Source organism: Octopus sinensis, linkage group LG23 (assembly GCF_006345805.1).
Source record: "Octopus sinensis linkage group LG23, ASM634580v1, whole genome shotgun sequence".
In the NCBI taxonomy this organism is placed as follows: Eukaryota; Metazoa; Mollusca; class Cephalopoda; order Octopoda; family Octopodidae; genus Octopus; species Octopus sinensis.
Window position 1 is genome coordinate 26,778,711 of NC_043019.1, and position 17,500 is coordinate 26,796,210.

Sequence of the window (17,500 nt, forward strand, 5' to 3'; positions counted from 1 at the left end):
GGGAGAGGAAGAGAGAGAGACAGACAGAGACAGTGTGTGTGTGTGTGTGTGTGTGTGTGTGTGTGTGGTGTGTGTGTGTGTGAATAAGACATGGATGGGGGTGGGCCATGCAGGCAGAGACGAATAGCTGTGGCTGGTTAAATGAGATGTAGACATTATACGAGTGAGAAAGACAGCCAGAGAAACGGTTAGAGAGAAAGGTGGAGAGAGAGAGAGCGAGAGAGATCGAATACAGAGGGGTGTTTTGAAAAGTAGTTGGAAAGCTTTTTACAGTGAACAAACTGGACGATGCTGAGCGCAACAGTTCTTGTGAAGAACCAGATGATGGTTTGTCTGAGAGGAGGATCATGGACATCGCCAAGTTGCCTGCTTTACAAATCAGGTAAGAAGAATACGTTGTTGCGGTCAGCTGTCTCCTTCGTTTGTTCCTTGCATTTTCTGTCGTTGTCCGGTTTGTTGTTTGACCCCCTCCACATCAGTCCGGTTTCAACCGATCTGTAAATTGTTCCAGCCGAGATCATCCCGCCTTTTTACCATTCAAACATTACATTTACATTATCTAATGTAGCTTTCTGTGATTTGAAAGTGGTTTCCACTGCTATTTCTAACACAGAGTGATCGATCGATCGCAGATCGTGTGATCGAAGGGAGGATCCAATGTGACCGATGCTGTTTGTGTTTAGTCCCAGGTCAGTCTAAAATCGAGTAGACAGACTTATAAGTAAAGGCAATCCAGACGTGAACACCCCATCCTTTTCATGTACAGCAAACATATCTAACGCATCATTTACTTGGATGGTGGGGTGTGATTTGAGGGAGGTTCAGTTGTTATTTCCGTGTTATTTCTAAAAAGTGGTGCGACCAATAGAATCCCCCTCGTTGGTTTGGTGGAGGGGAGGTTCCCTGTCTGCTCTGTAGAGAAGGTTACAGCAGCTCTGTCATCCTTGGTCTATGGCTCACGTTTACATTCCCCACTGTAGCTGTGGAGGATCCGTCTCTTCGACAGCAAGTTAGATTCTTTTCACTCCCTCCAGTAACCTTTGAGTGAGAGACATGAACATCACAGATTCAATTTCTGTGAGGGAATGCCATAGTACGATAAACCCTGCCCCTCATCTTCCCTCGCTGGACCATTATGACAGTACCATTAAACGGAAACGGATACATTTTAAAAATAGTAACATTTTTCGTACCGTCAACGATTCGGTTTCGATTCTCAGAAGAATACCATCGTTTACATCTCACATTTTTTTTTACATACATTTTTTTAATGAACCGTTAATCAATCAATCAATTAATTAATCAATTAATTTAATAATGTATTTATGTATTTATTCTATCATTCATTTTTCGTTAGCAAAGGAACAAAAACGTAAGCACCACAGCCACTCAAATCTTTATCTAATCTGTGACTGATGAAGCTTCCTATCTATTTAGAAATAAAATAACTGTTGTTTGTTTATATTGCAGTTGTTGTTATCGTTTAGTGTTAATCAACCCGAGGAAAGCAGATATTGATTGATTGATTGATTCTAGTTTCAGCTTATGAGCTGTGGCCATGCTGGGGCTGGACTGAATTATTTCATGTATTCTTTCTGAATTTTGGTTTACTGTTTCCACGGTCTTCATAAACCTACTCTGGTATACTAAGTAACGAGACCGCCACAGTCGTAGTTATTTTGTTACCTTAACCCCAGATCATTCCGTATTGCAACTGCTCCATCTCCGCCCCACCTCAACAAGAATGTTCTTCCGCTTTTAAGGACGGTAAAGTCTGACGTGGAAGAGATTTGGCTGCTATTTCTAGCTCTTCGAGTATTCGTGCAGAATCTCTCCCGTTGACTTGAAATGGTTAACTTCAAGTCACCGCAAAAAGGAGAACATCTTAAGATGAAAGACGTTTTCTTTTCTTTTAAACTCTACATTATATAATGTTTTTGATTTTTTTTTTTTAAAGTGGCGTACAATCTGAGGAAAACCTAGCTTCTATTTCTAGCAGATTGAATGACCTTGTACAGGTTCCCCTCGTCGGTTTAATTATGCATGTGTGTGTAAGAATGGTGTTAATATGAGGCAGGTTGCTTATTTTTTTTATATAGATTTTTATTCACACTCAAATATATATATATATATATATATACACACACACATCGTTCAGTTTTCAGTTTTATTTATTTTTATTTGTCGAACAATAGCTATTTCTTTATTACCCACAAGGGGCTAAACATAGAGGGGACAAACAAGGACAGACATAGGTATTAAGTCGATTATATTGACGCCAGTGCGTAACTGGTACTTAATTTATCGACCCCGAAAGGATGAAAGGCAAAGTCGACCTCGGCGGAATTTTGAACTCAGAACGTAGCGTCGTCAGTCACTAGTCACTCACAGATTCACTGCCCTACAAGGAAGTGTCTGTAGCTTGGTGCAGAATAAATATCGCAAGAGGATTGTTTGGAAAAGCACCGGTTTTCTCGGCTTTTCTCGCTGTATTCTTTTGTATCGTTCGCTGACGTACATCGGTGTACCATTATTGACGTACATCGGCGTACGCACACACTCGTGCAACCCACACAAAGACGTGTGTGAGTGCGTGTGTGCGTGCGTGCGTGTGTGTGTGGTGTGTGTGTGTGTGTGTCTGTGTGTCTGTGTGTGCGGGGGTGTATTTATAGGTAAATGTGTATACATACACACACGGATGAGTGAGTGCTCAATACATTTTGTAGAGTATACGGTTTTTATTGAAACTCTGCTTCAGCAGCTGCAATAAATAAAAAAAACACTGTGTATGCGTATACATATATACATATATACATACATACATACATACATACATACATACACACATATATATGTATGTATATGTATGTGTGTGTGTATATATATAATATATATATATATATACACATATATATGTGTGTGAATGTATATATACAGGGTGATTCAAAAGTCACCATACATAGGAAAAAATAATTTTTTTATAAGAAACAGTTAAATAAAAAAAGCATTTCTTATAAAAAGAAAATAAATCGGTCTTATGTATGGCGACCTTTGAATCAACCTGTATATTTACATGCATACATACATACATATATACATATATGTATTATATATCTGTTTGTTTTGTTCTCATTGTTCTGTCTTTTAGTGTTTTTTACTTTTTTGTTGTTTTTAGTGTTTTGTTATCACTGTCGTGTTCTTGTTACCACTTTCACCCTCCGCAAAAAATTCGAAATTTTATATAATTTTCTTTGCGGGAAGAACTGTTTCAATGAAGTCGCGTCTTGTCCTTGCCTTCGAAACGTGGAGTAGTTGAAACAGGGACAACTGAAGAAGGGGAATATTCTTTATGTTGTATGCCTCGTTTCTCTGTTTTCTTTTTCATTGTTTGAAAAAAAGTTCCTTTCTATGTTTTTGTTTTTATGCTTTTGTTTCTCATTGTGTTCCATGTTTTTTTTGTGTAGGTATGTATATATATATATATTATATATATATATATATATATATATGTATATATACATATATTTATATATTATTTATATTATTATTATTATTATATATATATATATAATATATATATATATATATATATATATATATATACACACACACAAAAAGGACCAATAGGATGAGTACCAAGTTGAAAAAAATTAATTAGTCCTGGGGGTTGGCTCATTCAACTAAGAATTCTTCAAGGTGGTGCCCCAGCATGGCCACAGTCTAACAACTGAAACAAATAATAGGCACACAGGTAAAAGATAAATATAACTGAAATTTTTAAACAGTGAAGGGATATGAGGGTCCACCCGAGTAAAACAGGAACGAAAGGGGTCCATAGGTAAAAAAAAGGGTTGACAAATACCTTTCTTTTATTCTTTTATTCTTTATTCCTTTACTTGTTTCAGTCATTTGACTGTGGCCATGCTGGAGCACCACCTTTAATCAAACAAATCGATCCCAAGACTTATTCTTTGTAAGCCTAGTACTTATTCTATCGGTCTCTTTTGCCAAACCGCTCGCTAAGCTATGGGGATGTAAGCACACCAACATTGGTTGTCAAGGGATGGTGGGGAGATAAATTACATACATACATATTTTCCCTTCTATGATGTCCCACTCTACCTATCATATTATGTATATTTGTAGTGACTTTAAACCCTATACCCCCTAGAAACTATAAAATCATACAACCTCATCCGACGACTGGCCCCCATGCCAACCCCCCTTCATTGGACACTAAACTCTGCTTGTGAAGACCTGTTGGGGCAAGTGAAATCGGAATCGAAATTGAACCAATCCTATGACTGGCACCCGGCAGTTGCCAGTGCCGCTGGACTGACTCCTGTGCAGGTGGCAAGTAAAGAAACACCGTTTCGACCCTGTGCTTGAGGAGACCTATTGAGTCAAGTACATCAACATCAAAAAATCAAATGGAAATTGTAGTTATGATACCTGTGCCGGTGGCACGTAAAAAGCACCATCTGAATGTGGCCGATGTCAGTGCCGCCTCGACTGGCTTCCGTGCTGGTGGCATGTAAAAAGCACCAATCCGATCGTGGCCGTTGCCAGCCTCACTTGGCACGTAAAAAGCACCCACTACACTCACGGAGTGGTTGGCGTTAGGAAGGGCATCCAGCTGTAGAAACACTGCCTGATCAGACTGGAGCCTGGTGCAGCCTTCTGGCTTCCCAGATCCCTGGTCGAACCGTCCGACCCATGCTGGCATGGAGAACAGATGTTAAACGATGATGATGATGAGGATGAATAACACCTGTAACATTACAACTTATAAAATCTCTTCAGTCTGAATTCCATTAACTGCCTTCACTACTTCCCCCCTCTTTTTGAGTTACCTTCATCTTCTCCTTGCCTCTAATCTCCTGTCTCTTTAAATGTAGATTATATGTATTTCTTACTACTTTCTATAAATTCTTATTTTGTTTTCTTATTTTGATATCCTTACTTATTAACTTCTTATCTCTTATAGACTATTATTTTTCTTGTTCTTAAATTGATATTTTTTAGTTACTTAAGACTATGAGAGATATTTATACTATATCCATATAAGCATATAAATATTTGTGTATGTATATATATGTATATATGCACATATATATGTGTGTACGTGTATCTGTATGCATTTTTACACTTTTCTGATTCATGGCTTAAAATTAATAGATAGCATATATATCTTTCTAGTTATTCCATATGTAAATGCCTTAAGCAGTCTTTATAGAAACCACCTAATTAAGTAAATGAATGGATATTAAACTGCTTCTATGTAATCTTCCTTTTTAATGTTTATAATTGATATATACACACCTTTTACCTATTTTGGTTATGATATCATTTTTGAAATTCTTAAATTTTAAATTTTATTATTATACAGCTTAACAATATTGTTTATAAACAATCACCCAAAGTGCCCCAATATAAAATTTCCTCTGTATTAACATCTTAGGTTTCTTAGCATCATGCCCCTTTGACTAGTGATTAACATCATGATTTAGAGTTTTCCTCTACCCAGCCTCCTTTTATAGACAGTTACTCTATATCCAATCGAGTACTCCTAATGTCTTCTTTCCTCCCCGAGGAAAAGAGATACATATGACAATATTTATGACCATACCTAACCATGAGCTGTCAGCTCACTGTTACCCTTCATTCTAAACAGACCACAGTCCTCTTGTCTTAGATTTAGTAGTTGATAAAGAGACGAATGAATTAGAAATGAACAACATTCCTTTACAAGCTATGCCAATCTTGGAAGTGTAGTCTATTCGTAGCTAAAATAGCAAGGACATGAATTTCTTCCATCTTCTGCTTTGTTAAAATATTAAAAAAAAATTATATTAATGTGTCCTACTTGTTAAAAATCCCTTTACTTATTTGTGCAGCTGAAGATAGCACTATATTTAAATCGACATAGTGATTGCATTGTACAGTTAAATGGAGCCGCTTGAAACAGTTGTACTGCACTACTACTTGATATTCTGTTGCTTATTTTGGTTACATACATACATACATACATATGTATGTATGACAGGCTTCTTTCAGTTTCTGTCTACCTAATCCACTCTCAAGTCTTTGATCGGCTTGAGGTTATAGTACAAGACACTTGCCCAAGGTGCCATGCAGTGAGACTGGTTGGGAAGCAAGCTTCTTACCACACAGCCACTTGTGTAGAGGATATGGTTTTTCAAAGAAGCTTGAGTTGAGGTTTCATCTTAAGACTTCACTTTCAGGCCACTGCCATGATCTTCAGATTACATGGGTGGCTTGATGTTTTTTGTTTACTGTTTAGGTTTTTTTATCCATAGTTTGGGTTATTTTTGTGGTGTTTTTTTTGTGCCTTGTAATTCTGAGAAATGTGGTTGTGGTGCTGGTAGTGGTGGGAAAACTGACATTAATGTGTGTTTATGATGAGTTGTTTTGTTGGTTGTAGTTTGTTTTGTTATTTTGGTGTGTGTGTGTGTGTAAATGTGTCAGTGTGTGTGTATGTGAGTGAGTGTGTGTGTGTAAATGCATCAGTGTGTGTGTGTGAGTGTATGTGTGTGTGTAAATGTGTGAGTGTGTGTATGTGTGTGTGTGTCCTTTACTTGTTTCAGTCATTAGATTGTGGTCATACTGGAGCACTACCTTGAAAGATGGAGTCAAAAAATTGATCCCAGGACTATTTTTTCCTTAAATCCAAACTTCTAATTTATGGGGACATAAACAAACAAACAAACACAAAGACACATATACATATATATATGGATACATATATATATATATATATATATAATATATATATATATATATATATATATAATATATATATATATTCTTTTATTTGTTTCAGTCATTTGACTGTAGCCATGCTGGAGCACTGCCATTAGTTGAACAAATTGACCCTAGGACTTATTCTTTGTAAGCCTAGTACTTTGCAAGACCGCTAAGTTATGGGGACATAAACTCGCCAACATTGTTTGTCTTGAAATTCTCATCTGAATCCATTGCATCCACAAGATGTTGGAGAGAGTTCTGAGTGTAAAATGCCTTTAAGGCAAAGATCACGCCTTGATCCACAGGCTGGATGAGAAAGGTGGTGTTGGCTTGTGGAACTCAACCTGGACTCCCTCATGATTCAAAGAGTGACCACCAGCATTATCCATAACAAGCAACACCTTGAATTCCATGTAACCATTTTGGAAGTCTTCCTTGGCTTGAGGGATGAAGCATTGGTGGAACCAATTCAAAGTTAGACTTTTGGAAATCCAGGTTGTGCAACCAGTGGACAGGCAGTAGGTTTTTATTCTTACTTTTGAAGGCCCTTGGGTTCGCAGACTTGTAGATAGGTCCTGGTTTCCTCATGAAGCCAGCAGCATTGCCACACATAATTAGCATCACTCTGTCCTTCTGTGCCTTAAATCCTGCGACTCTTGCTTCATCCTTCATGATGTATGTTCTGGAAGGCATCTTCTTCCAGAAGAAACCAGTGTCATCCATATTGAAAACCTGTACCGCCTTGTATCCCTTGTCCTCAATGATCTGCCTGAAGGCCTCGAGGTACTTCTCGGCAGCTTCTTTGTTGGCTGATGCTGTCTCTCCATGCAAGGAAAAACACTTTATTTTGGCTTGACTGTTTCTGGAAACAGTCAAACCATCCCTTGCTGGTTTGAAAATCTTCAGGCTCTGGTGCTGTCAATGGTCTTGGTTGCAGTTTTTTGGTGCCTTCTGTTCTGTCTCCTCTGTCAATCTGCTGCTGGTATAATTTCCATACTTTCTTGTGGATGATGTTACCACTCAAAGGGATGTTTTTCTTCTTGCAGTCACTGATCCACAATGCCAAGGCAGATTCCATTCTGAGGAAGTGTTTATTTCTCACTATCCTAATCTTTTGGGCATGTTCACAGACTTACTGCTACGGTAACAAGATTGCCACCTTGTTCTTCTTTATGTAACATATGATGCTTTCATTGACAACATAATAGCGACCTACTGCAGCATAACTTTTACATTCCTGGAACATATCCATCAGTTGTACCTTCTCATGGAGTGTCATAACCTTTTTCTGGCACTTAAGTTCACTGCTAGAAGCCTTAGAAAGTGTAGGGCATTAGGGTGGCATTTTAGGGCTTTAATAACACGCTGCAAAAAACACAGCACTCAACAAAATACTGGAGATAGCTACTGGACGAAGTTTCTCCCCTCACCCAAAAAAACCTACAAAAAATCTTCATGCGCATACAACAAAAGGGAGATTGAGCGAAGATTAAAAATAATCATGGTTTTGAAAAATTTTTGTATTACAACTAGATACAATAATCTATACTATAATAATAAGAGAGGTGGAGAGAGAGAGAGAGAGAGAGAGAGAGAAAGAGAGGGAGGGACCAGCAAGTAACCTAATTTCAATGAGGCTATATTGGTTCAACGACCTTAAAAATTCTCCTGTTGAAATAAACAATGTGTATGATCACATGTAGCGATGATTTTAAAAAAAGTGGTGGGTATAAAATTAACATTCAGTCTCGTGTTGTAAGTCAGTAAATATGGTGTATTATTATTATTAGTAATTTGGACTTCAAAAGTGTGAAAAAATATATATTGCCAGGAAAAAAAGGCCATAGGCGCAGGAGTGGCTGAGTGGTAAGTAGCTTGCTAACCAACCACATGGTTCCGGGTTCAGTCCCACTGCGTGGCATCTTGGGCAAGTGTCTTCTGCTATAGCCCCAGGCCGACCAATGCCTTGTGAGTGGATTTGGTAGATGGAAACTGAAAGAAGCCTGTCGTATATATGTATATATATATATATGTATGTGTATGTGTGTTTGTGTGTCTGTGATTGTCCCCCTAGCATTACTTGACAACCGATGCTGGTGTGTTTACGTCCCCGTCACTTAGCGGTTCGGCAAAAGAGACCGATAGAATAAGTACTGGGCTTACAAAGAATAAGTCCTGGGGTCGATTTGCTCGACTAAAGGCGGTGCTCCAGCATGGCCACAGTCAAATGACTGAAACAAGTAAAAGAGTAAAAGAGTAAAAGAGTATAAAAACATCGAGAACGATATTTGTGATTCCAAGAATATTCCAAGAAGAGAAATTATTAGATCCGTGAATAACTGGTACTGCGAATGCTGAACCGTGAATAAGCAGGGCACCTTGGGCAAGTGTCTTCTACCATAGCCTCATGCCAACCAAAGCCTTGTGAGTGGATTTGGTAGATGGAAACTGAAAGAAGCCCGTCATATATATGTGTGTGTGTGTGTGTGTGTGTATGTGTGTGTGTGTGTGTGTGTGTGTGTGTGTCTGTGTGTGTATATGTTTGTGTGTCAGTGTCTGTCCCCCACCCCATTACTTGACAACAGATGTTAGTGTGTTTATGTCCCTGTAACTTAGTGGCCCAGCAAAAGAGTCCAATAGAATAAGTACTAGGCTGACAAAGAATATATATACATACATACACACAGACACTCACATACACACATATATGTGTGTGTATATATATATATATAGATAAAGATATTCTATAATTATAAACATAATTATAATTAGCTGACCCCTAATTATAATTATGTTTATAATTATAGAATATTTGTATAAGTTTACCTAAAAAGGTTATTTTAACATACCGTTCTACTTGGTAAAATTATTAATTATTAATTAATTAATTAATTTTACCCTTTTATTATTATTATTATTTTATATATATATGTATGTTTGTATGTGTGTATATGTTTGTGTGACTCTGTTTGTCTCTGCCAGCATCGTTTGACAACCGATCAGTCTCTTTTGCCAAACAGCTAAGTTACAAGGACATAAACACACCAACATCGGTTGTCAAAAATGCTGCTAAGATTTCTGCCAGCTTGTCACATTAATTATGGTGGTGGTGGTGGTGGTGATGATGATGATGATGATGATGATGATGATGATGATGATGATGATGATGGTGGTGGTGGTGGTGGTGGTGGTGGTGGTGGTGGTGGTGGTGCTAGTGATGATGATGATGATGATGATTATGATGTTGATGATGATGATGATGATGATGATGATGATGATGATGATGGTGATAACGATGATGGTGGTGGTGATGAGGATGATGATGGTGCTGTTGATGATGATGATGATGATATGATGATGATGATGATGATGATGATGATGATGATGATGATGATGATGGTGATGGTGATAACGGTGATGGTGGTGGTGATGATGATGAAGATGATGATGATGATGTTGATGATGATGATGATGCTGATGGTGATGATGATGGTGATTATTTCTTTTTGCGATAGCAATAATGGTCATATTCCTTCTAATAGTTGCCATTTGTATTTGCAGGGATTCAGAGAGTTTTTATGTCCAGCAGGTCAGAACCCAGTTCTCCAAGAGTCAGAACCAAAATACCTGGCCCTCGATCATTAGCTTTGAAAGCTGAGCTCACTAAATTACAGGTAAGTAAAGCTCAACAAAGGTGAAATAATTCATTCCTTTCAGTTGACCCCACCCCAAACATTTTGACCCCTTCCCCTTCAAATTCCACCCTGCCTGCCATCTGCCACTAGCAAACACTATCTTCTATTGTTTACCTTCTACATGTCTTTATCACTGGATTATGGCCATGCTGGAGCACCACCTCCAAGGGTTTCAGTTAAACAAATCAACCCTGGGACCAATTTTTATAAGCATGGTATTTATTCTACCAGATAGCATGAGCTAAAGCTGTAGCATGGCTGTGTGGTAAGAAGCTTGCTTCCCAACCACTCGGTTCCAGGTTCAATCCCCATTGTGTGGCATGGCATAGTGGACAAAAGCTTCCCACTATAGCCTCGGGCAACCAAAGCTTTGTGAGTGGATTTTGTAGACGGAAACTGAAAGAACCTCATTGTATATATATATATTTATGTTGTATTCCCTCGGTGTCAGTACACTGTTTATTTATTAAGGTAGTTTTGACTTTAAGAGTCCCTTATAGTATGAGGCATTTACATGTTGTAATGCCCTTAATATAATAAATATAGATCTGTATAGGCAAGCAAGTATAGTGTAGGAGAGTGTTTAGCCCTGCCTAACTGAGATTCAAAACTAAATCTACAGACTTGTTGCTTGTCAGATGACTGCCTGATTCCATTGTGTTTTATCTCCGTGCTGAGAGATTAATGAGAAACATCTGACCTCCTAGGACTTTTGCTAGTCACTGAAGGGCCAGTCCATTATTTTAGGTTTTGTCTACTTCCTGGCCATACCCTACATAGCGGAGATCATCCCTTTCTTGATCTCAACTGGCTAACAGAGAGCACACATCTCTATTCATGTCAGCTGTTAACCAGTACGTAACTGGTACTTAATTTGTCGACCCCGAAAAGATGAAAGGCAAAGTTGACCCCAGCAGAATTTGAATTCAGAACATAAAGACAGACGAAATACTGCTAAGACATTTTGCCCAGTATTCTAATGGTTCTGCCCGCTCACGACAATGACGATGACGATCCTTTTTAGTGTAAGCACAAGGCCTGAAATTTGGGGGAAGGGGACTAGTTGAATACATTGACCCCAGTGTGTCACTGGTACTTAATTTATCGACCCTGAAAGGATGAAAGGCAAAGTCAACCTTGGTGGAATTTGAACTCAGAACATAGCGACAGGTGAAATACTGCTAGGCATTTTGTTCAGCGCACTAATGATTCTGCTAGCTCACAACCTTTAATAATCATAATAACAACAACAACAACAATGACAACAATAATAATGATAATAATAATAATAACAACAATAACAACAACAACAACAACAACAACAACAACAATGATAATAACCTTATTATTAATAAACTTATTAACCCAAAACTACCAAGCCAATGTGATAAAAAATGGAGCTGACCCGAAATGCTGATTCTGTAACGATGAGATTGAAACAATAGACCACCTAATCTCAGGATGTAGAGTCTCAGCACCTGTGGAATATAAAGCAAGACATGACAGAGTCGGCCAGTATTTACACTGGACAATATGTTGGCATTATAAAATCAAAACCACTGACAAATGGCATAAACACCATCCTGAAGCTGTGACTGAGGGAGAAAATGTGTCGATTCTATGGGACTTTCCTGTACATACCAACAAAACTATAAAAGCTAATAAACCGGATATTATTATAAAAGATCAAACAAAAAGGATGTGTTTATTAATTGACATGAGTATTCCTTGCGATCACAATATAGCGGTGAAAGAATTTGACAAGATCAGTAAATATAAAGACTTGCTAATAGAAATTGAAAAAATATGGCATCTCAAGGTGACCACAGTACCAGTGATTGTAGGATCTCTAGGAATGATGAAAAAAGGTACTGAAACCTATTTGAAAATGATACCAGGCTTACCATCCCTACAGGAAGTGCAAAAAATCGTGTTAACTGGAACAGCTCATGTACTGAGAAGAGCATTATCGCTGTGAAAACAACATCCATTCATGAATTTATTTATTCATTAATTTTTTAAATACATATTTTACCTGTGAATTTGCGTGTGTAATCTGGGAATGCATACAATGAGCTTCTCTGCACTAGGTGTATGGAAAACACTCGGCGAGAAACGGAAGAAAATTTGAAGAAAGAAGGGAAAATAATAATAATAATAATAATAATAATAATAATAATATAATAATAATAATAATAATAATAATAATCTCAAGGTTTAATACAAACTTTTTTTTTTTTAATTTATTTATTAGACATTCACTAGTACAACCCCCCCCCCCAAATATATGGCACACTAGGCATAACAACAACGTGAACTTCCAACCTGTTGTCTCTTGAGGTCTCTGGGTGAGACTTGGAGCTAACTTGTACAAACATGAAGCAAAAGTCAAACATATAATAATAATAGTAATAATAATAATAATAATAATAATAATAATAATAATAATAATAAGAAGAAGAAGAAGAAGAAGAAGAAGAAGAAGAAGAAGAAGAAGAAGAAGAAGAAGAAGAATGATGTTATTGTATAAAATACACAGGGTTACAAATAAATAAGAATCAGCTGGCGCTATATTAACTTGGAGTTATTAGATTTAGGTTTTCAATCGTAGGATTTTTTCAGGAATATTTAACATCTGAAAAACAGCAACAACAATGTCCAATAATATCAGACAAGGAAAAGATTCTCTGATAATGTAATCAATATAGATTAAGACAGCAGGCTTAGCAGCATTTGCTCCAAGACATTACGTTCTGACTTGAAATGCCGCCGTGTTTGACTTTGCCTTTCATTCTTGCAGGGTCAATAAAGTAAACGCAAGTGAAGCACCGGGGTCGATGTGACCGAATGTCTTCTTCCCTTAAACTTTCAGGCTTTGTGAATAGAAGAAAAGAATATAATCAATATGGAAAGCAGGGTGTAGGGTGGCCTTGTCTTTAAAGCCTACTGAAGAAAGCATCGGACATATACCCTTTACTCTTTTACTTGTTTCAGTCATTTGACTGTGGCCATGCTGGAGCACCGGCCATGCTGGAGCACCGGCCATGCTGGAGCACCACCTTTTTTAGTCGAGCAAATCTACCCCAGGACTTATTCTTTGTAAGCCTAGTACTTATTCTAACGGTCTCTTTTGCCGAACCGCTAAGTTACGGGGACGTAAAGACACCAGCATCGGTTGTCAAGCAATGTTGGAGGGACAAACACAGACACACAAATATATACACATACACATACATATACATATATATACATATATACGATGGGCTTCTTTCAGTTTCCGTCTACCAAATCCACTCACAAGGCTTTGGTCGGTCCGAGGCTATAGTAGAAAACACTTGCCCAAGGTGCCACACAGTGGGACTGAACCCGGAACCATGTGGTTGGTAAGCAAGCTACTTACCACACAGCCACTCCTATGCCTATTTTGAATACTCTTGAAGAAATCTTAGCATTCAAATGTCAGCTGTTATTCTATTGCGTTATAATTCTTTCTGATATTGACACAATGCTTGAAGATCGTGAGTATGTGTGTGTGTGTAGGGGGGTGCTAGTCAGTTACATCAACCCCAGTTTTTAACTGGTATCTATTTTATCAATCCCTTAAAGAGTGGTTCTCAATTTATCAAGGTCCATATGGCCTCTGGTGGGCCATGTAAGATTTTTGGGGGTCCATGCAACAAGGGAGTAAATTGGGGATCCACAATAGTATTTTAAGGGCCCCTGAACAAATTTTACTTTAGATGTATTGATATGTATTGCCAAAAAAAAAAAAAACAGCGCTGTTTCTTTCTCTGACATTTTACATTGTTCAACCTACACAGGTTAATGTGTGGAAAACAAAATAGGAATTTTGAAAGAAGTTTCTATAAAACTGGCTTTTAAACATTGAATGGCTTTGGGGGTTCACCAGAATAAAATAGCAATCAAAGGGATCCATAGATAAAAGAATGGTTGAGAACCCCTGCTTTAGATATATACTCTTTTACTCTTTTACTTGTTTCAGTCATTTGACTGTGGCCATGCTGGAGCACCGCCTTTAATCGAGCAACTCGACCCCGGGACTTATTCTTTTGTAAGCCCAGTACTTATTCTATCGGTCTCTTTTGCCGAACTGCTAAGTAACGGGGACATAAACACACCAGCATCGGTTGTCAAGCAATGCTAGGGGGACAAACACAGACACACAAACATATACACGCACATGCATATATATACATATATACGACAGGCTTCTTTCAGTTTCCGTCTACCAAATCCACTCACAAGGCATTGGTCGGCCCGGGGCTATAGCAGAAGACACTTGCCCAAGATGCCACGCAGTGGGACTGAACCCGGAACCATGTGGTTGGTTAGCAAGCTACTTACCACACAGCCACTCCTGTGCCTATGTATTGTTATGTATTGTTATGTTTTGCAAGAAACAGCGCTGTTTCTTTCTCTCACACTTTACATGGTTCAACCTACAAAAGTTAATGTGTGAAAAACAAAATAGGAATTCTGAAAGAAGTTTCTATAAAACTAGTTTGTAAACATAGAATGGCTATGGGGGGGATCCACCAGAATAAAATAGTAATCAGAGGGGTCTATAGATAAAAAAAATGGTTGAGAACTCCTGCTTTAACCCTTTTGTTGCTGTATTTATTTTGAGATGTTCTGTGTTTCTTTCAGTTACTTTAAATATAACAAAGAATTTAGTAAAATAACTTAGTTATCATTAAGCTAGTGTTAGGAACATTAATTGTGACTAAGGTTTGGTGGAAGATTTTAATTCAGAACTTTTGAAAACAAGATATTTGTACTCAGAGCCAGAACTGGTTTCAGGTGGGTTGGTATTGAAAGGATAAATATGGCACCAGCACAAGTGCTTTTAATGTGGTACCAGCACAAGTACTTTTTGTAGTAGGGGAAGTGGTACCGTGCTATAGTTTGAGACTGAGAGTCCAATGTACATTACAGTAGCACTAAATCACTCCCATTGCTGATGTACAAAAACTGAGATTGTGAAATACTATTAAGATATTTCACTCTGTTATCAGCGTCTTCAGAGATGAAATATATTTAAGCCTTTTGTTAGTATATTTTTGTTGAGATCCTCTGTGTTTCTTTTAATTACTTTTAAATATAACAATGAATCTAGTAAAATAACTTAGTTATCCTTAAGCTGGTGTAAGGAACATTAATTGTGACCAAGGTTTGGTGGAAGATTTTAATTCAGAACTTTTGAAAACAAGACGTTTATACTAAAGAGCCAGAGGCAGTTTCAGGCAGGTTGGTAAGAAAAGGGTTAATGTGACACCATCACTACTGCTTTTTACATGGCACCAGCACAAGTGCTTTTATGCCTTTTGTTACCATATTTCTGTAGAGATGCTATGTGCTACTTTCAATTAATTTTAAATATAACAAAGAATTTAGTAAAATAACTTAGTTATCCTTAAGCCAGTGTTTGTAACATAAATTGTAACTAAGGTTTGGTGAAAGATTTTAATTCAAAAGTTATGAAATAAAGACATTTGTACTCAGAGCCAGAGGTGGTTTCAGCCAGGTTGGTAACAAAAGGGTTAAAGATGATGGGCAAATTCTGTCTTGATACGATTTGATCTCAGAATGGAGAATACTAGAAGAAATATTGCCAACCATCTTATCCGACATACCAACTATTCTGCCAGCTTTTTTCTGTTGTGTCACAATAACATCAGTCTGTCGAGTGTGAAGCATAAACTAATCAGAGGGTTGTCTTTCGTTAATTTCTTAATTACAGAACACTGGCAGTGTGGTGTTCTTTACAGACTTTGATAGAAGCCAGGGCAACTACATCACCGATGCCGATGGCAACTGTTTGCTTGACCTCTACACACAGATTGCTTCCATTCCATTGGGTAAGAAACACTCTATTTTCTGTTGCTATGGTTGTTTTTCTCCTTTTTATTTATTTATTTTTTTTGTTTATTACTTGTTTCAGTGATTAGAGTGTGGCCATGCTGGGGCACCACCTTAAAGAAATTTTAGCTGTACGAATCAACCCCAAGACTTACATTTTTGTTAAGCTTGGTACTTATTTTATCGACAACTTATGCTGAACCACTAAGTTACAGGGATGCAAACACACCAACACCGGTTATCAAGCAGTGGTGGGGGGGACAAAGACCACACATACAACAAGCTTCCTACAGTTTCCATCTGCCAAATCCACTCACAAAGCTTTGGTCGGTCTAAAGCTATAGTAATCACTTGCCCAAGGTGCTACTTAGTGGGACTGAACCATGAACCATGTGGTTGGGAAGCAAGATTCTTACCACATGGTCATGCTGAACTTTTTTAAATATGTGGGCACCATTCAATCATGATCGTTGCCAGTGCTGCGTGGCTGGCTCCCATGCTGGTGGAATGTAAAAAAGCACCATTCAAGCGTGGTCATTGCCAGTGGAGCCGGACTGCACCATTCAAGCATGGCTGAAACCAGTACTGCCTGACTGGCCCTCGTGCTGGTGGCATGTAAAAAGCACCCACTACACTCTTGGAGAGGTTGGCATTAGGAAGGACATCCAGCTGTAGAAACCTTGCCAGATCAGGTTGGAGCCTGGTGCAGCCTACTATCACGTAATGTCAAAACAAGGAGACACACATACACATATGCACACACAACCATGCACGCACACACACAGACACAAACACACAAACACACACACAAAGACACACACACATGCACACACAAACACACACACTGCCCCATTCTGTAATACGAAGCTAATATTTGATCTTGATTCTTTAGGTTACAATCATCCGAAAATGGTCGAGGTTTTGAAGAATGACAAAAACTGGGTAAGTACTTGTTGAACCCTGCTACCTGGCTGTGTAAGTGTGTGTGTGTTTGTGTGTGTGTGTGTGTGTGTGTGTGTGTGTGTGCGCAGTCGTGAGGTGTGATAATGTCCTACTTTGGCTGTAAAAACCCCCCAAAAAATCACTTCACGAAACACAGCAACACCACCTTCACCCACACATTGGTCATCATCACCATCATCATCATCACCATCGTC

The 17,500-nt window shown here is 38.2% G+C and overlaps 1 protein-coding gene across 2 annotated transcripts in view; it reads left to right on the forward strand.

Annotated features, from left to right (window-relative positions):
- LOC115223499 (4-aminobutyrate aminotransferase, mitochondrial) overlaps positions 1 to 17,500 on the forward strand; it is a 56,564-nt gene that overhangs the window by 11,095 nt on the left and 27,969 nt on the right. The window contains exons 1-4 of one of the 2 annotated variants that reach the window (XM_029794112.2): positions 72 to 382; positions 10,330 to 10,442; positions 16,225 to 16,342; positions 17,236 to 17,285. In XM_029794112.2, the coding sequence (XP_029649972.1) occupies positions 289 to 382; positions 10,330 to 10,442; positions 16,225 to 16,342; positions 17,236 to 17,285 (375 nt within the window). In that variant the 5' untranslated portion in view covers positions 72 to 288. Of the gene's footprint in view, positions 1 to 71; positions 383 to 10,310; positions 10,443 to 16,224; positions 16,343 to 17,235; positions 17,286 to 17,500 lie in introns of those variants that run through there. The other variant, XM_036512467.1, reaches the window with a different exon arrangement.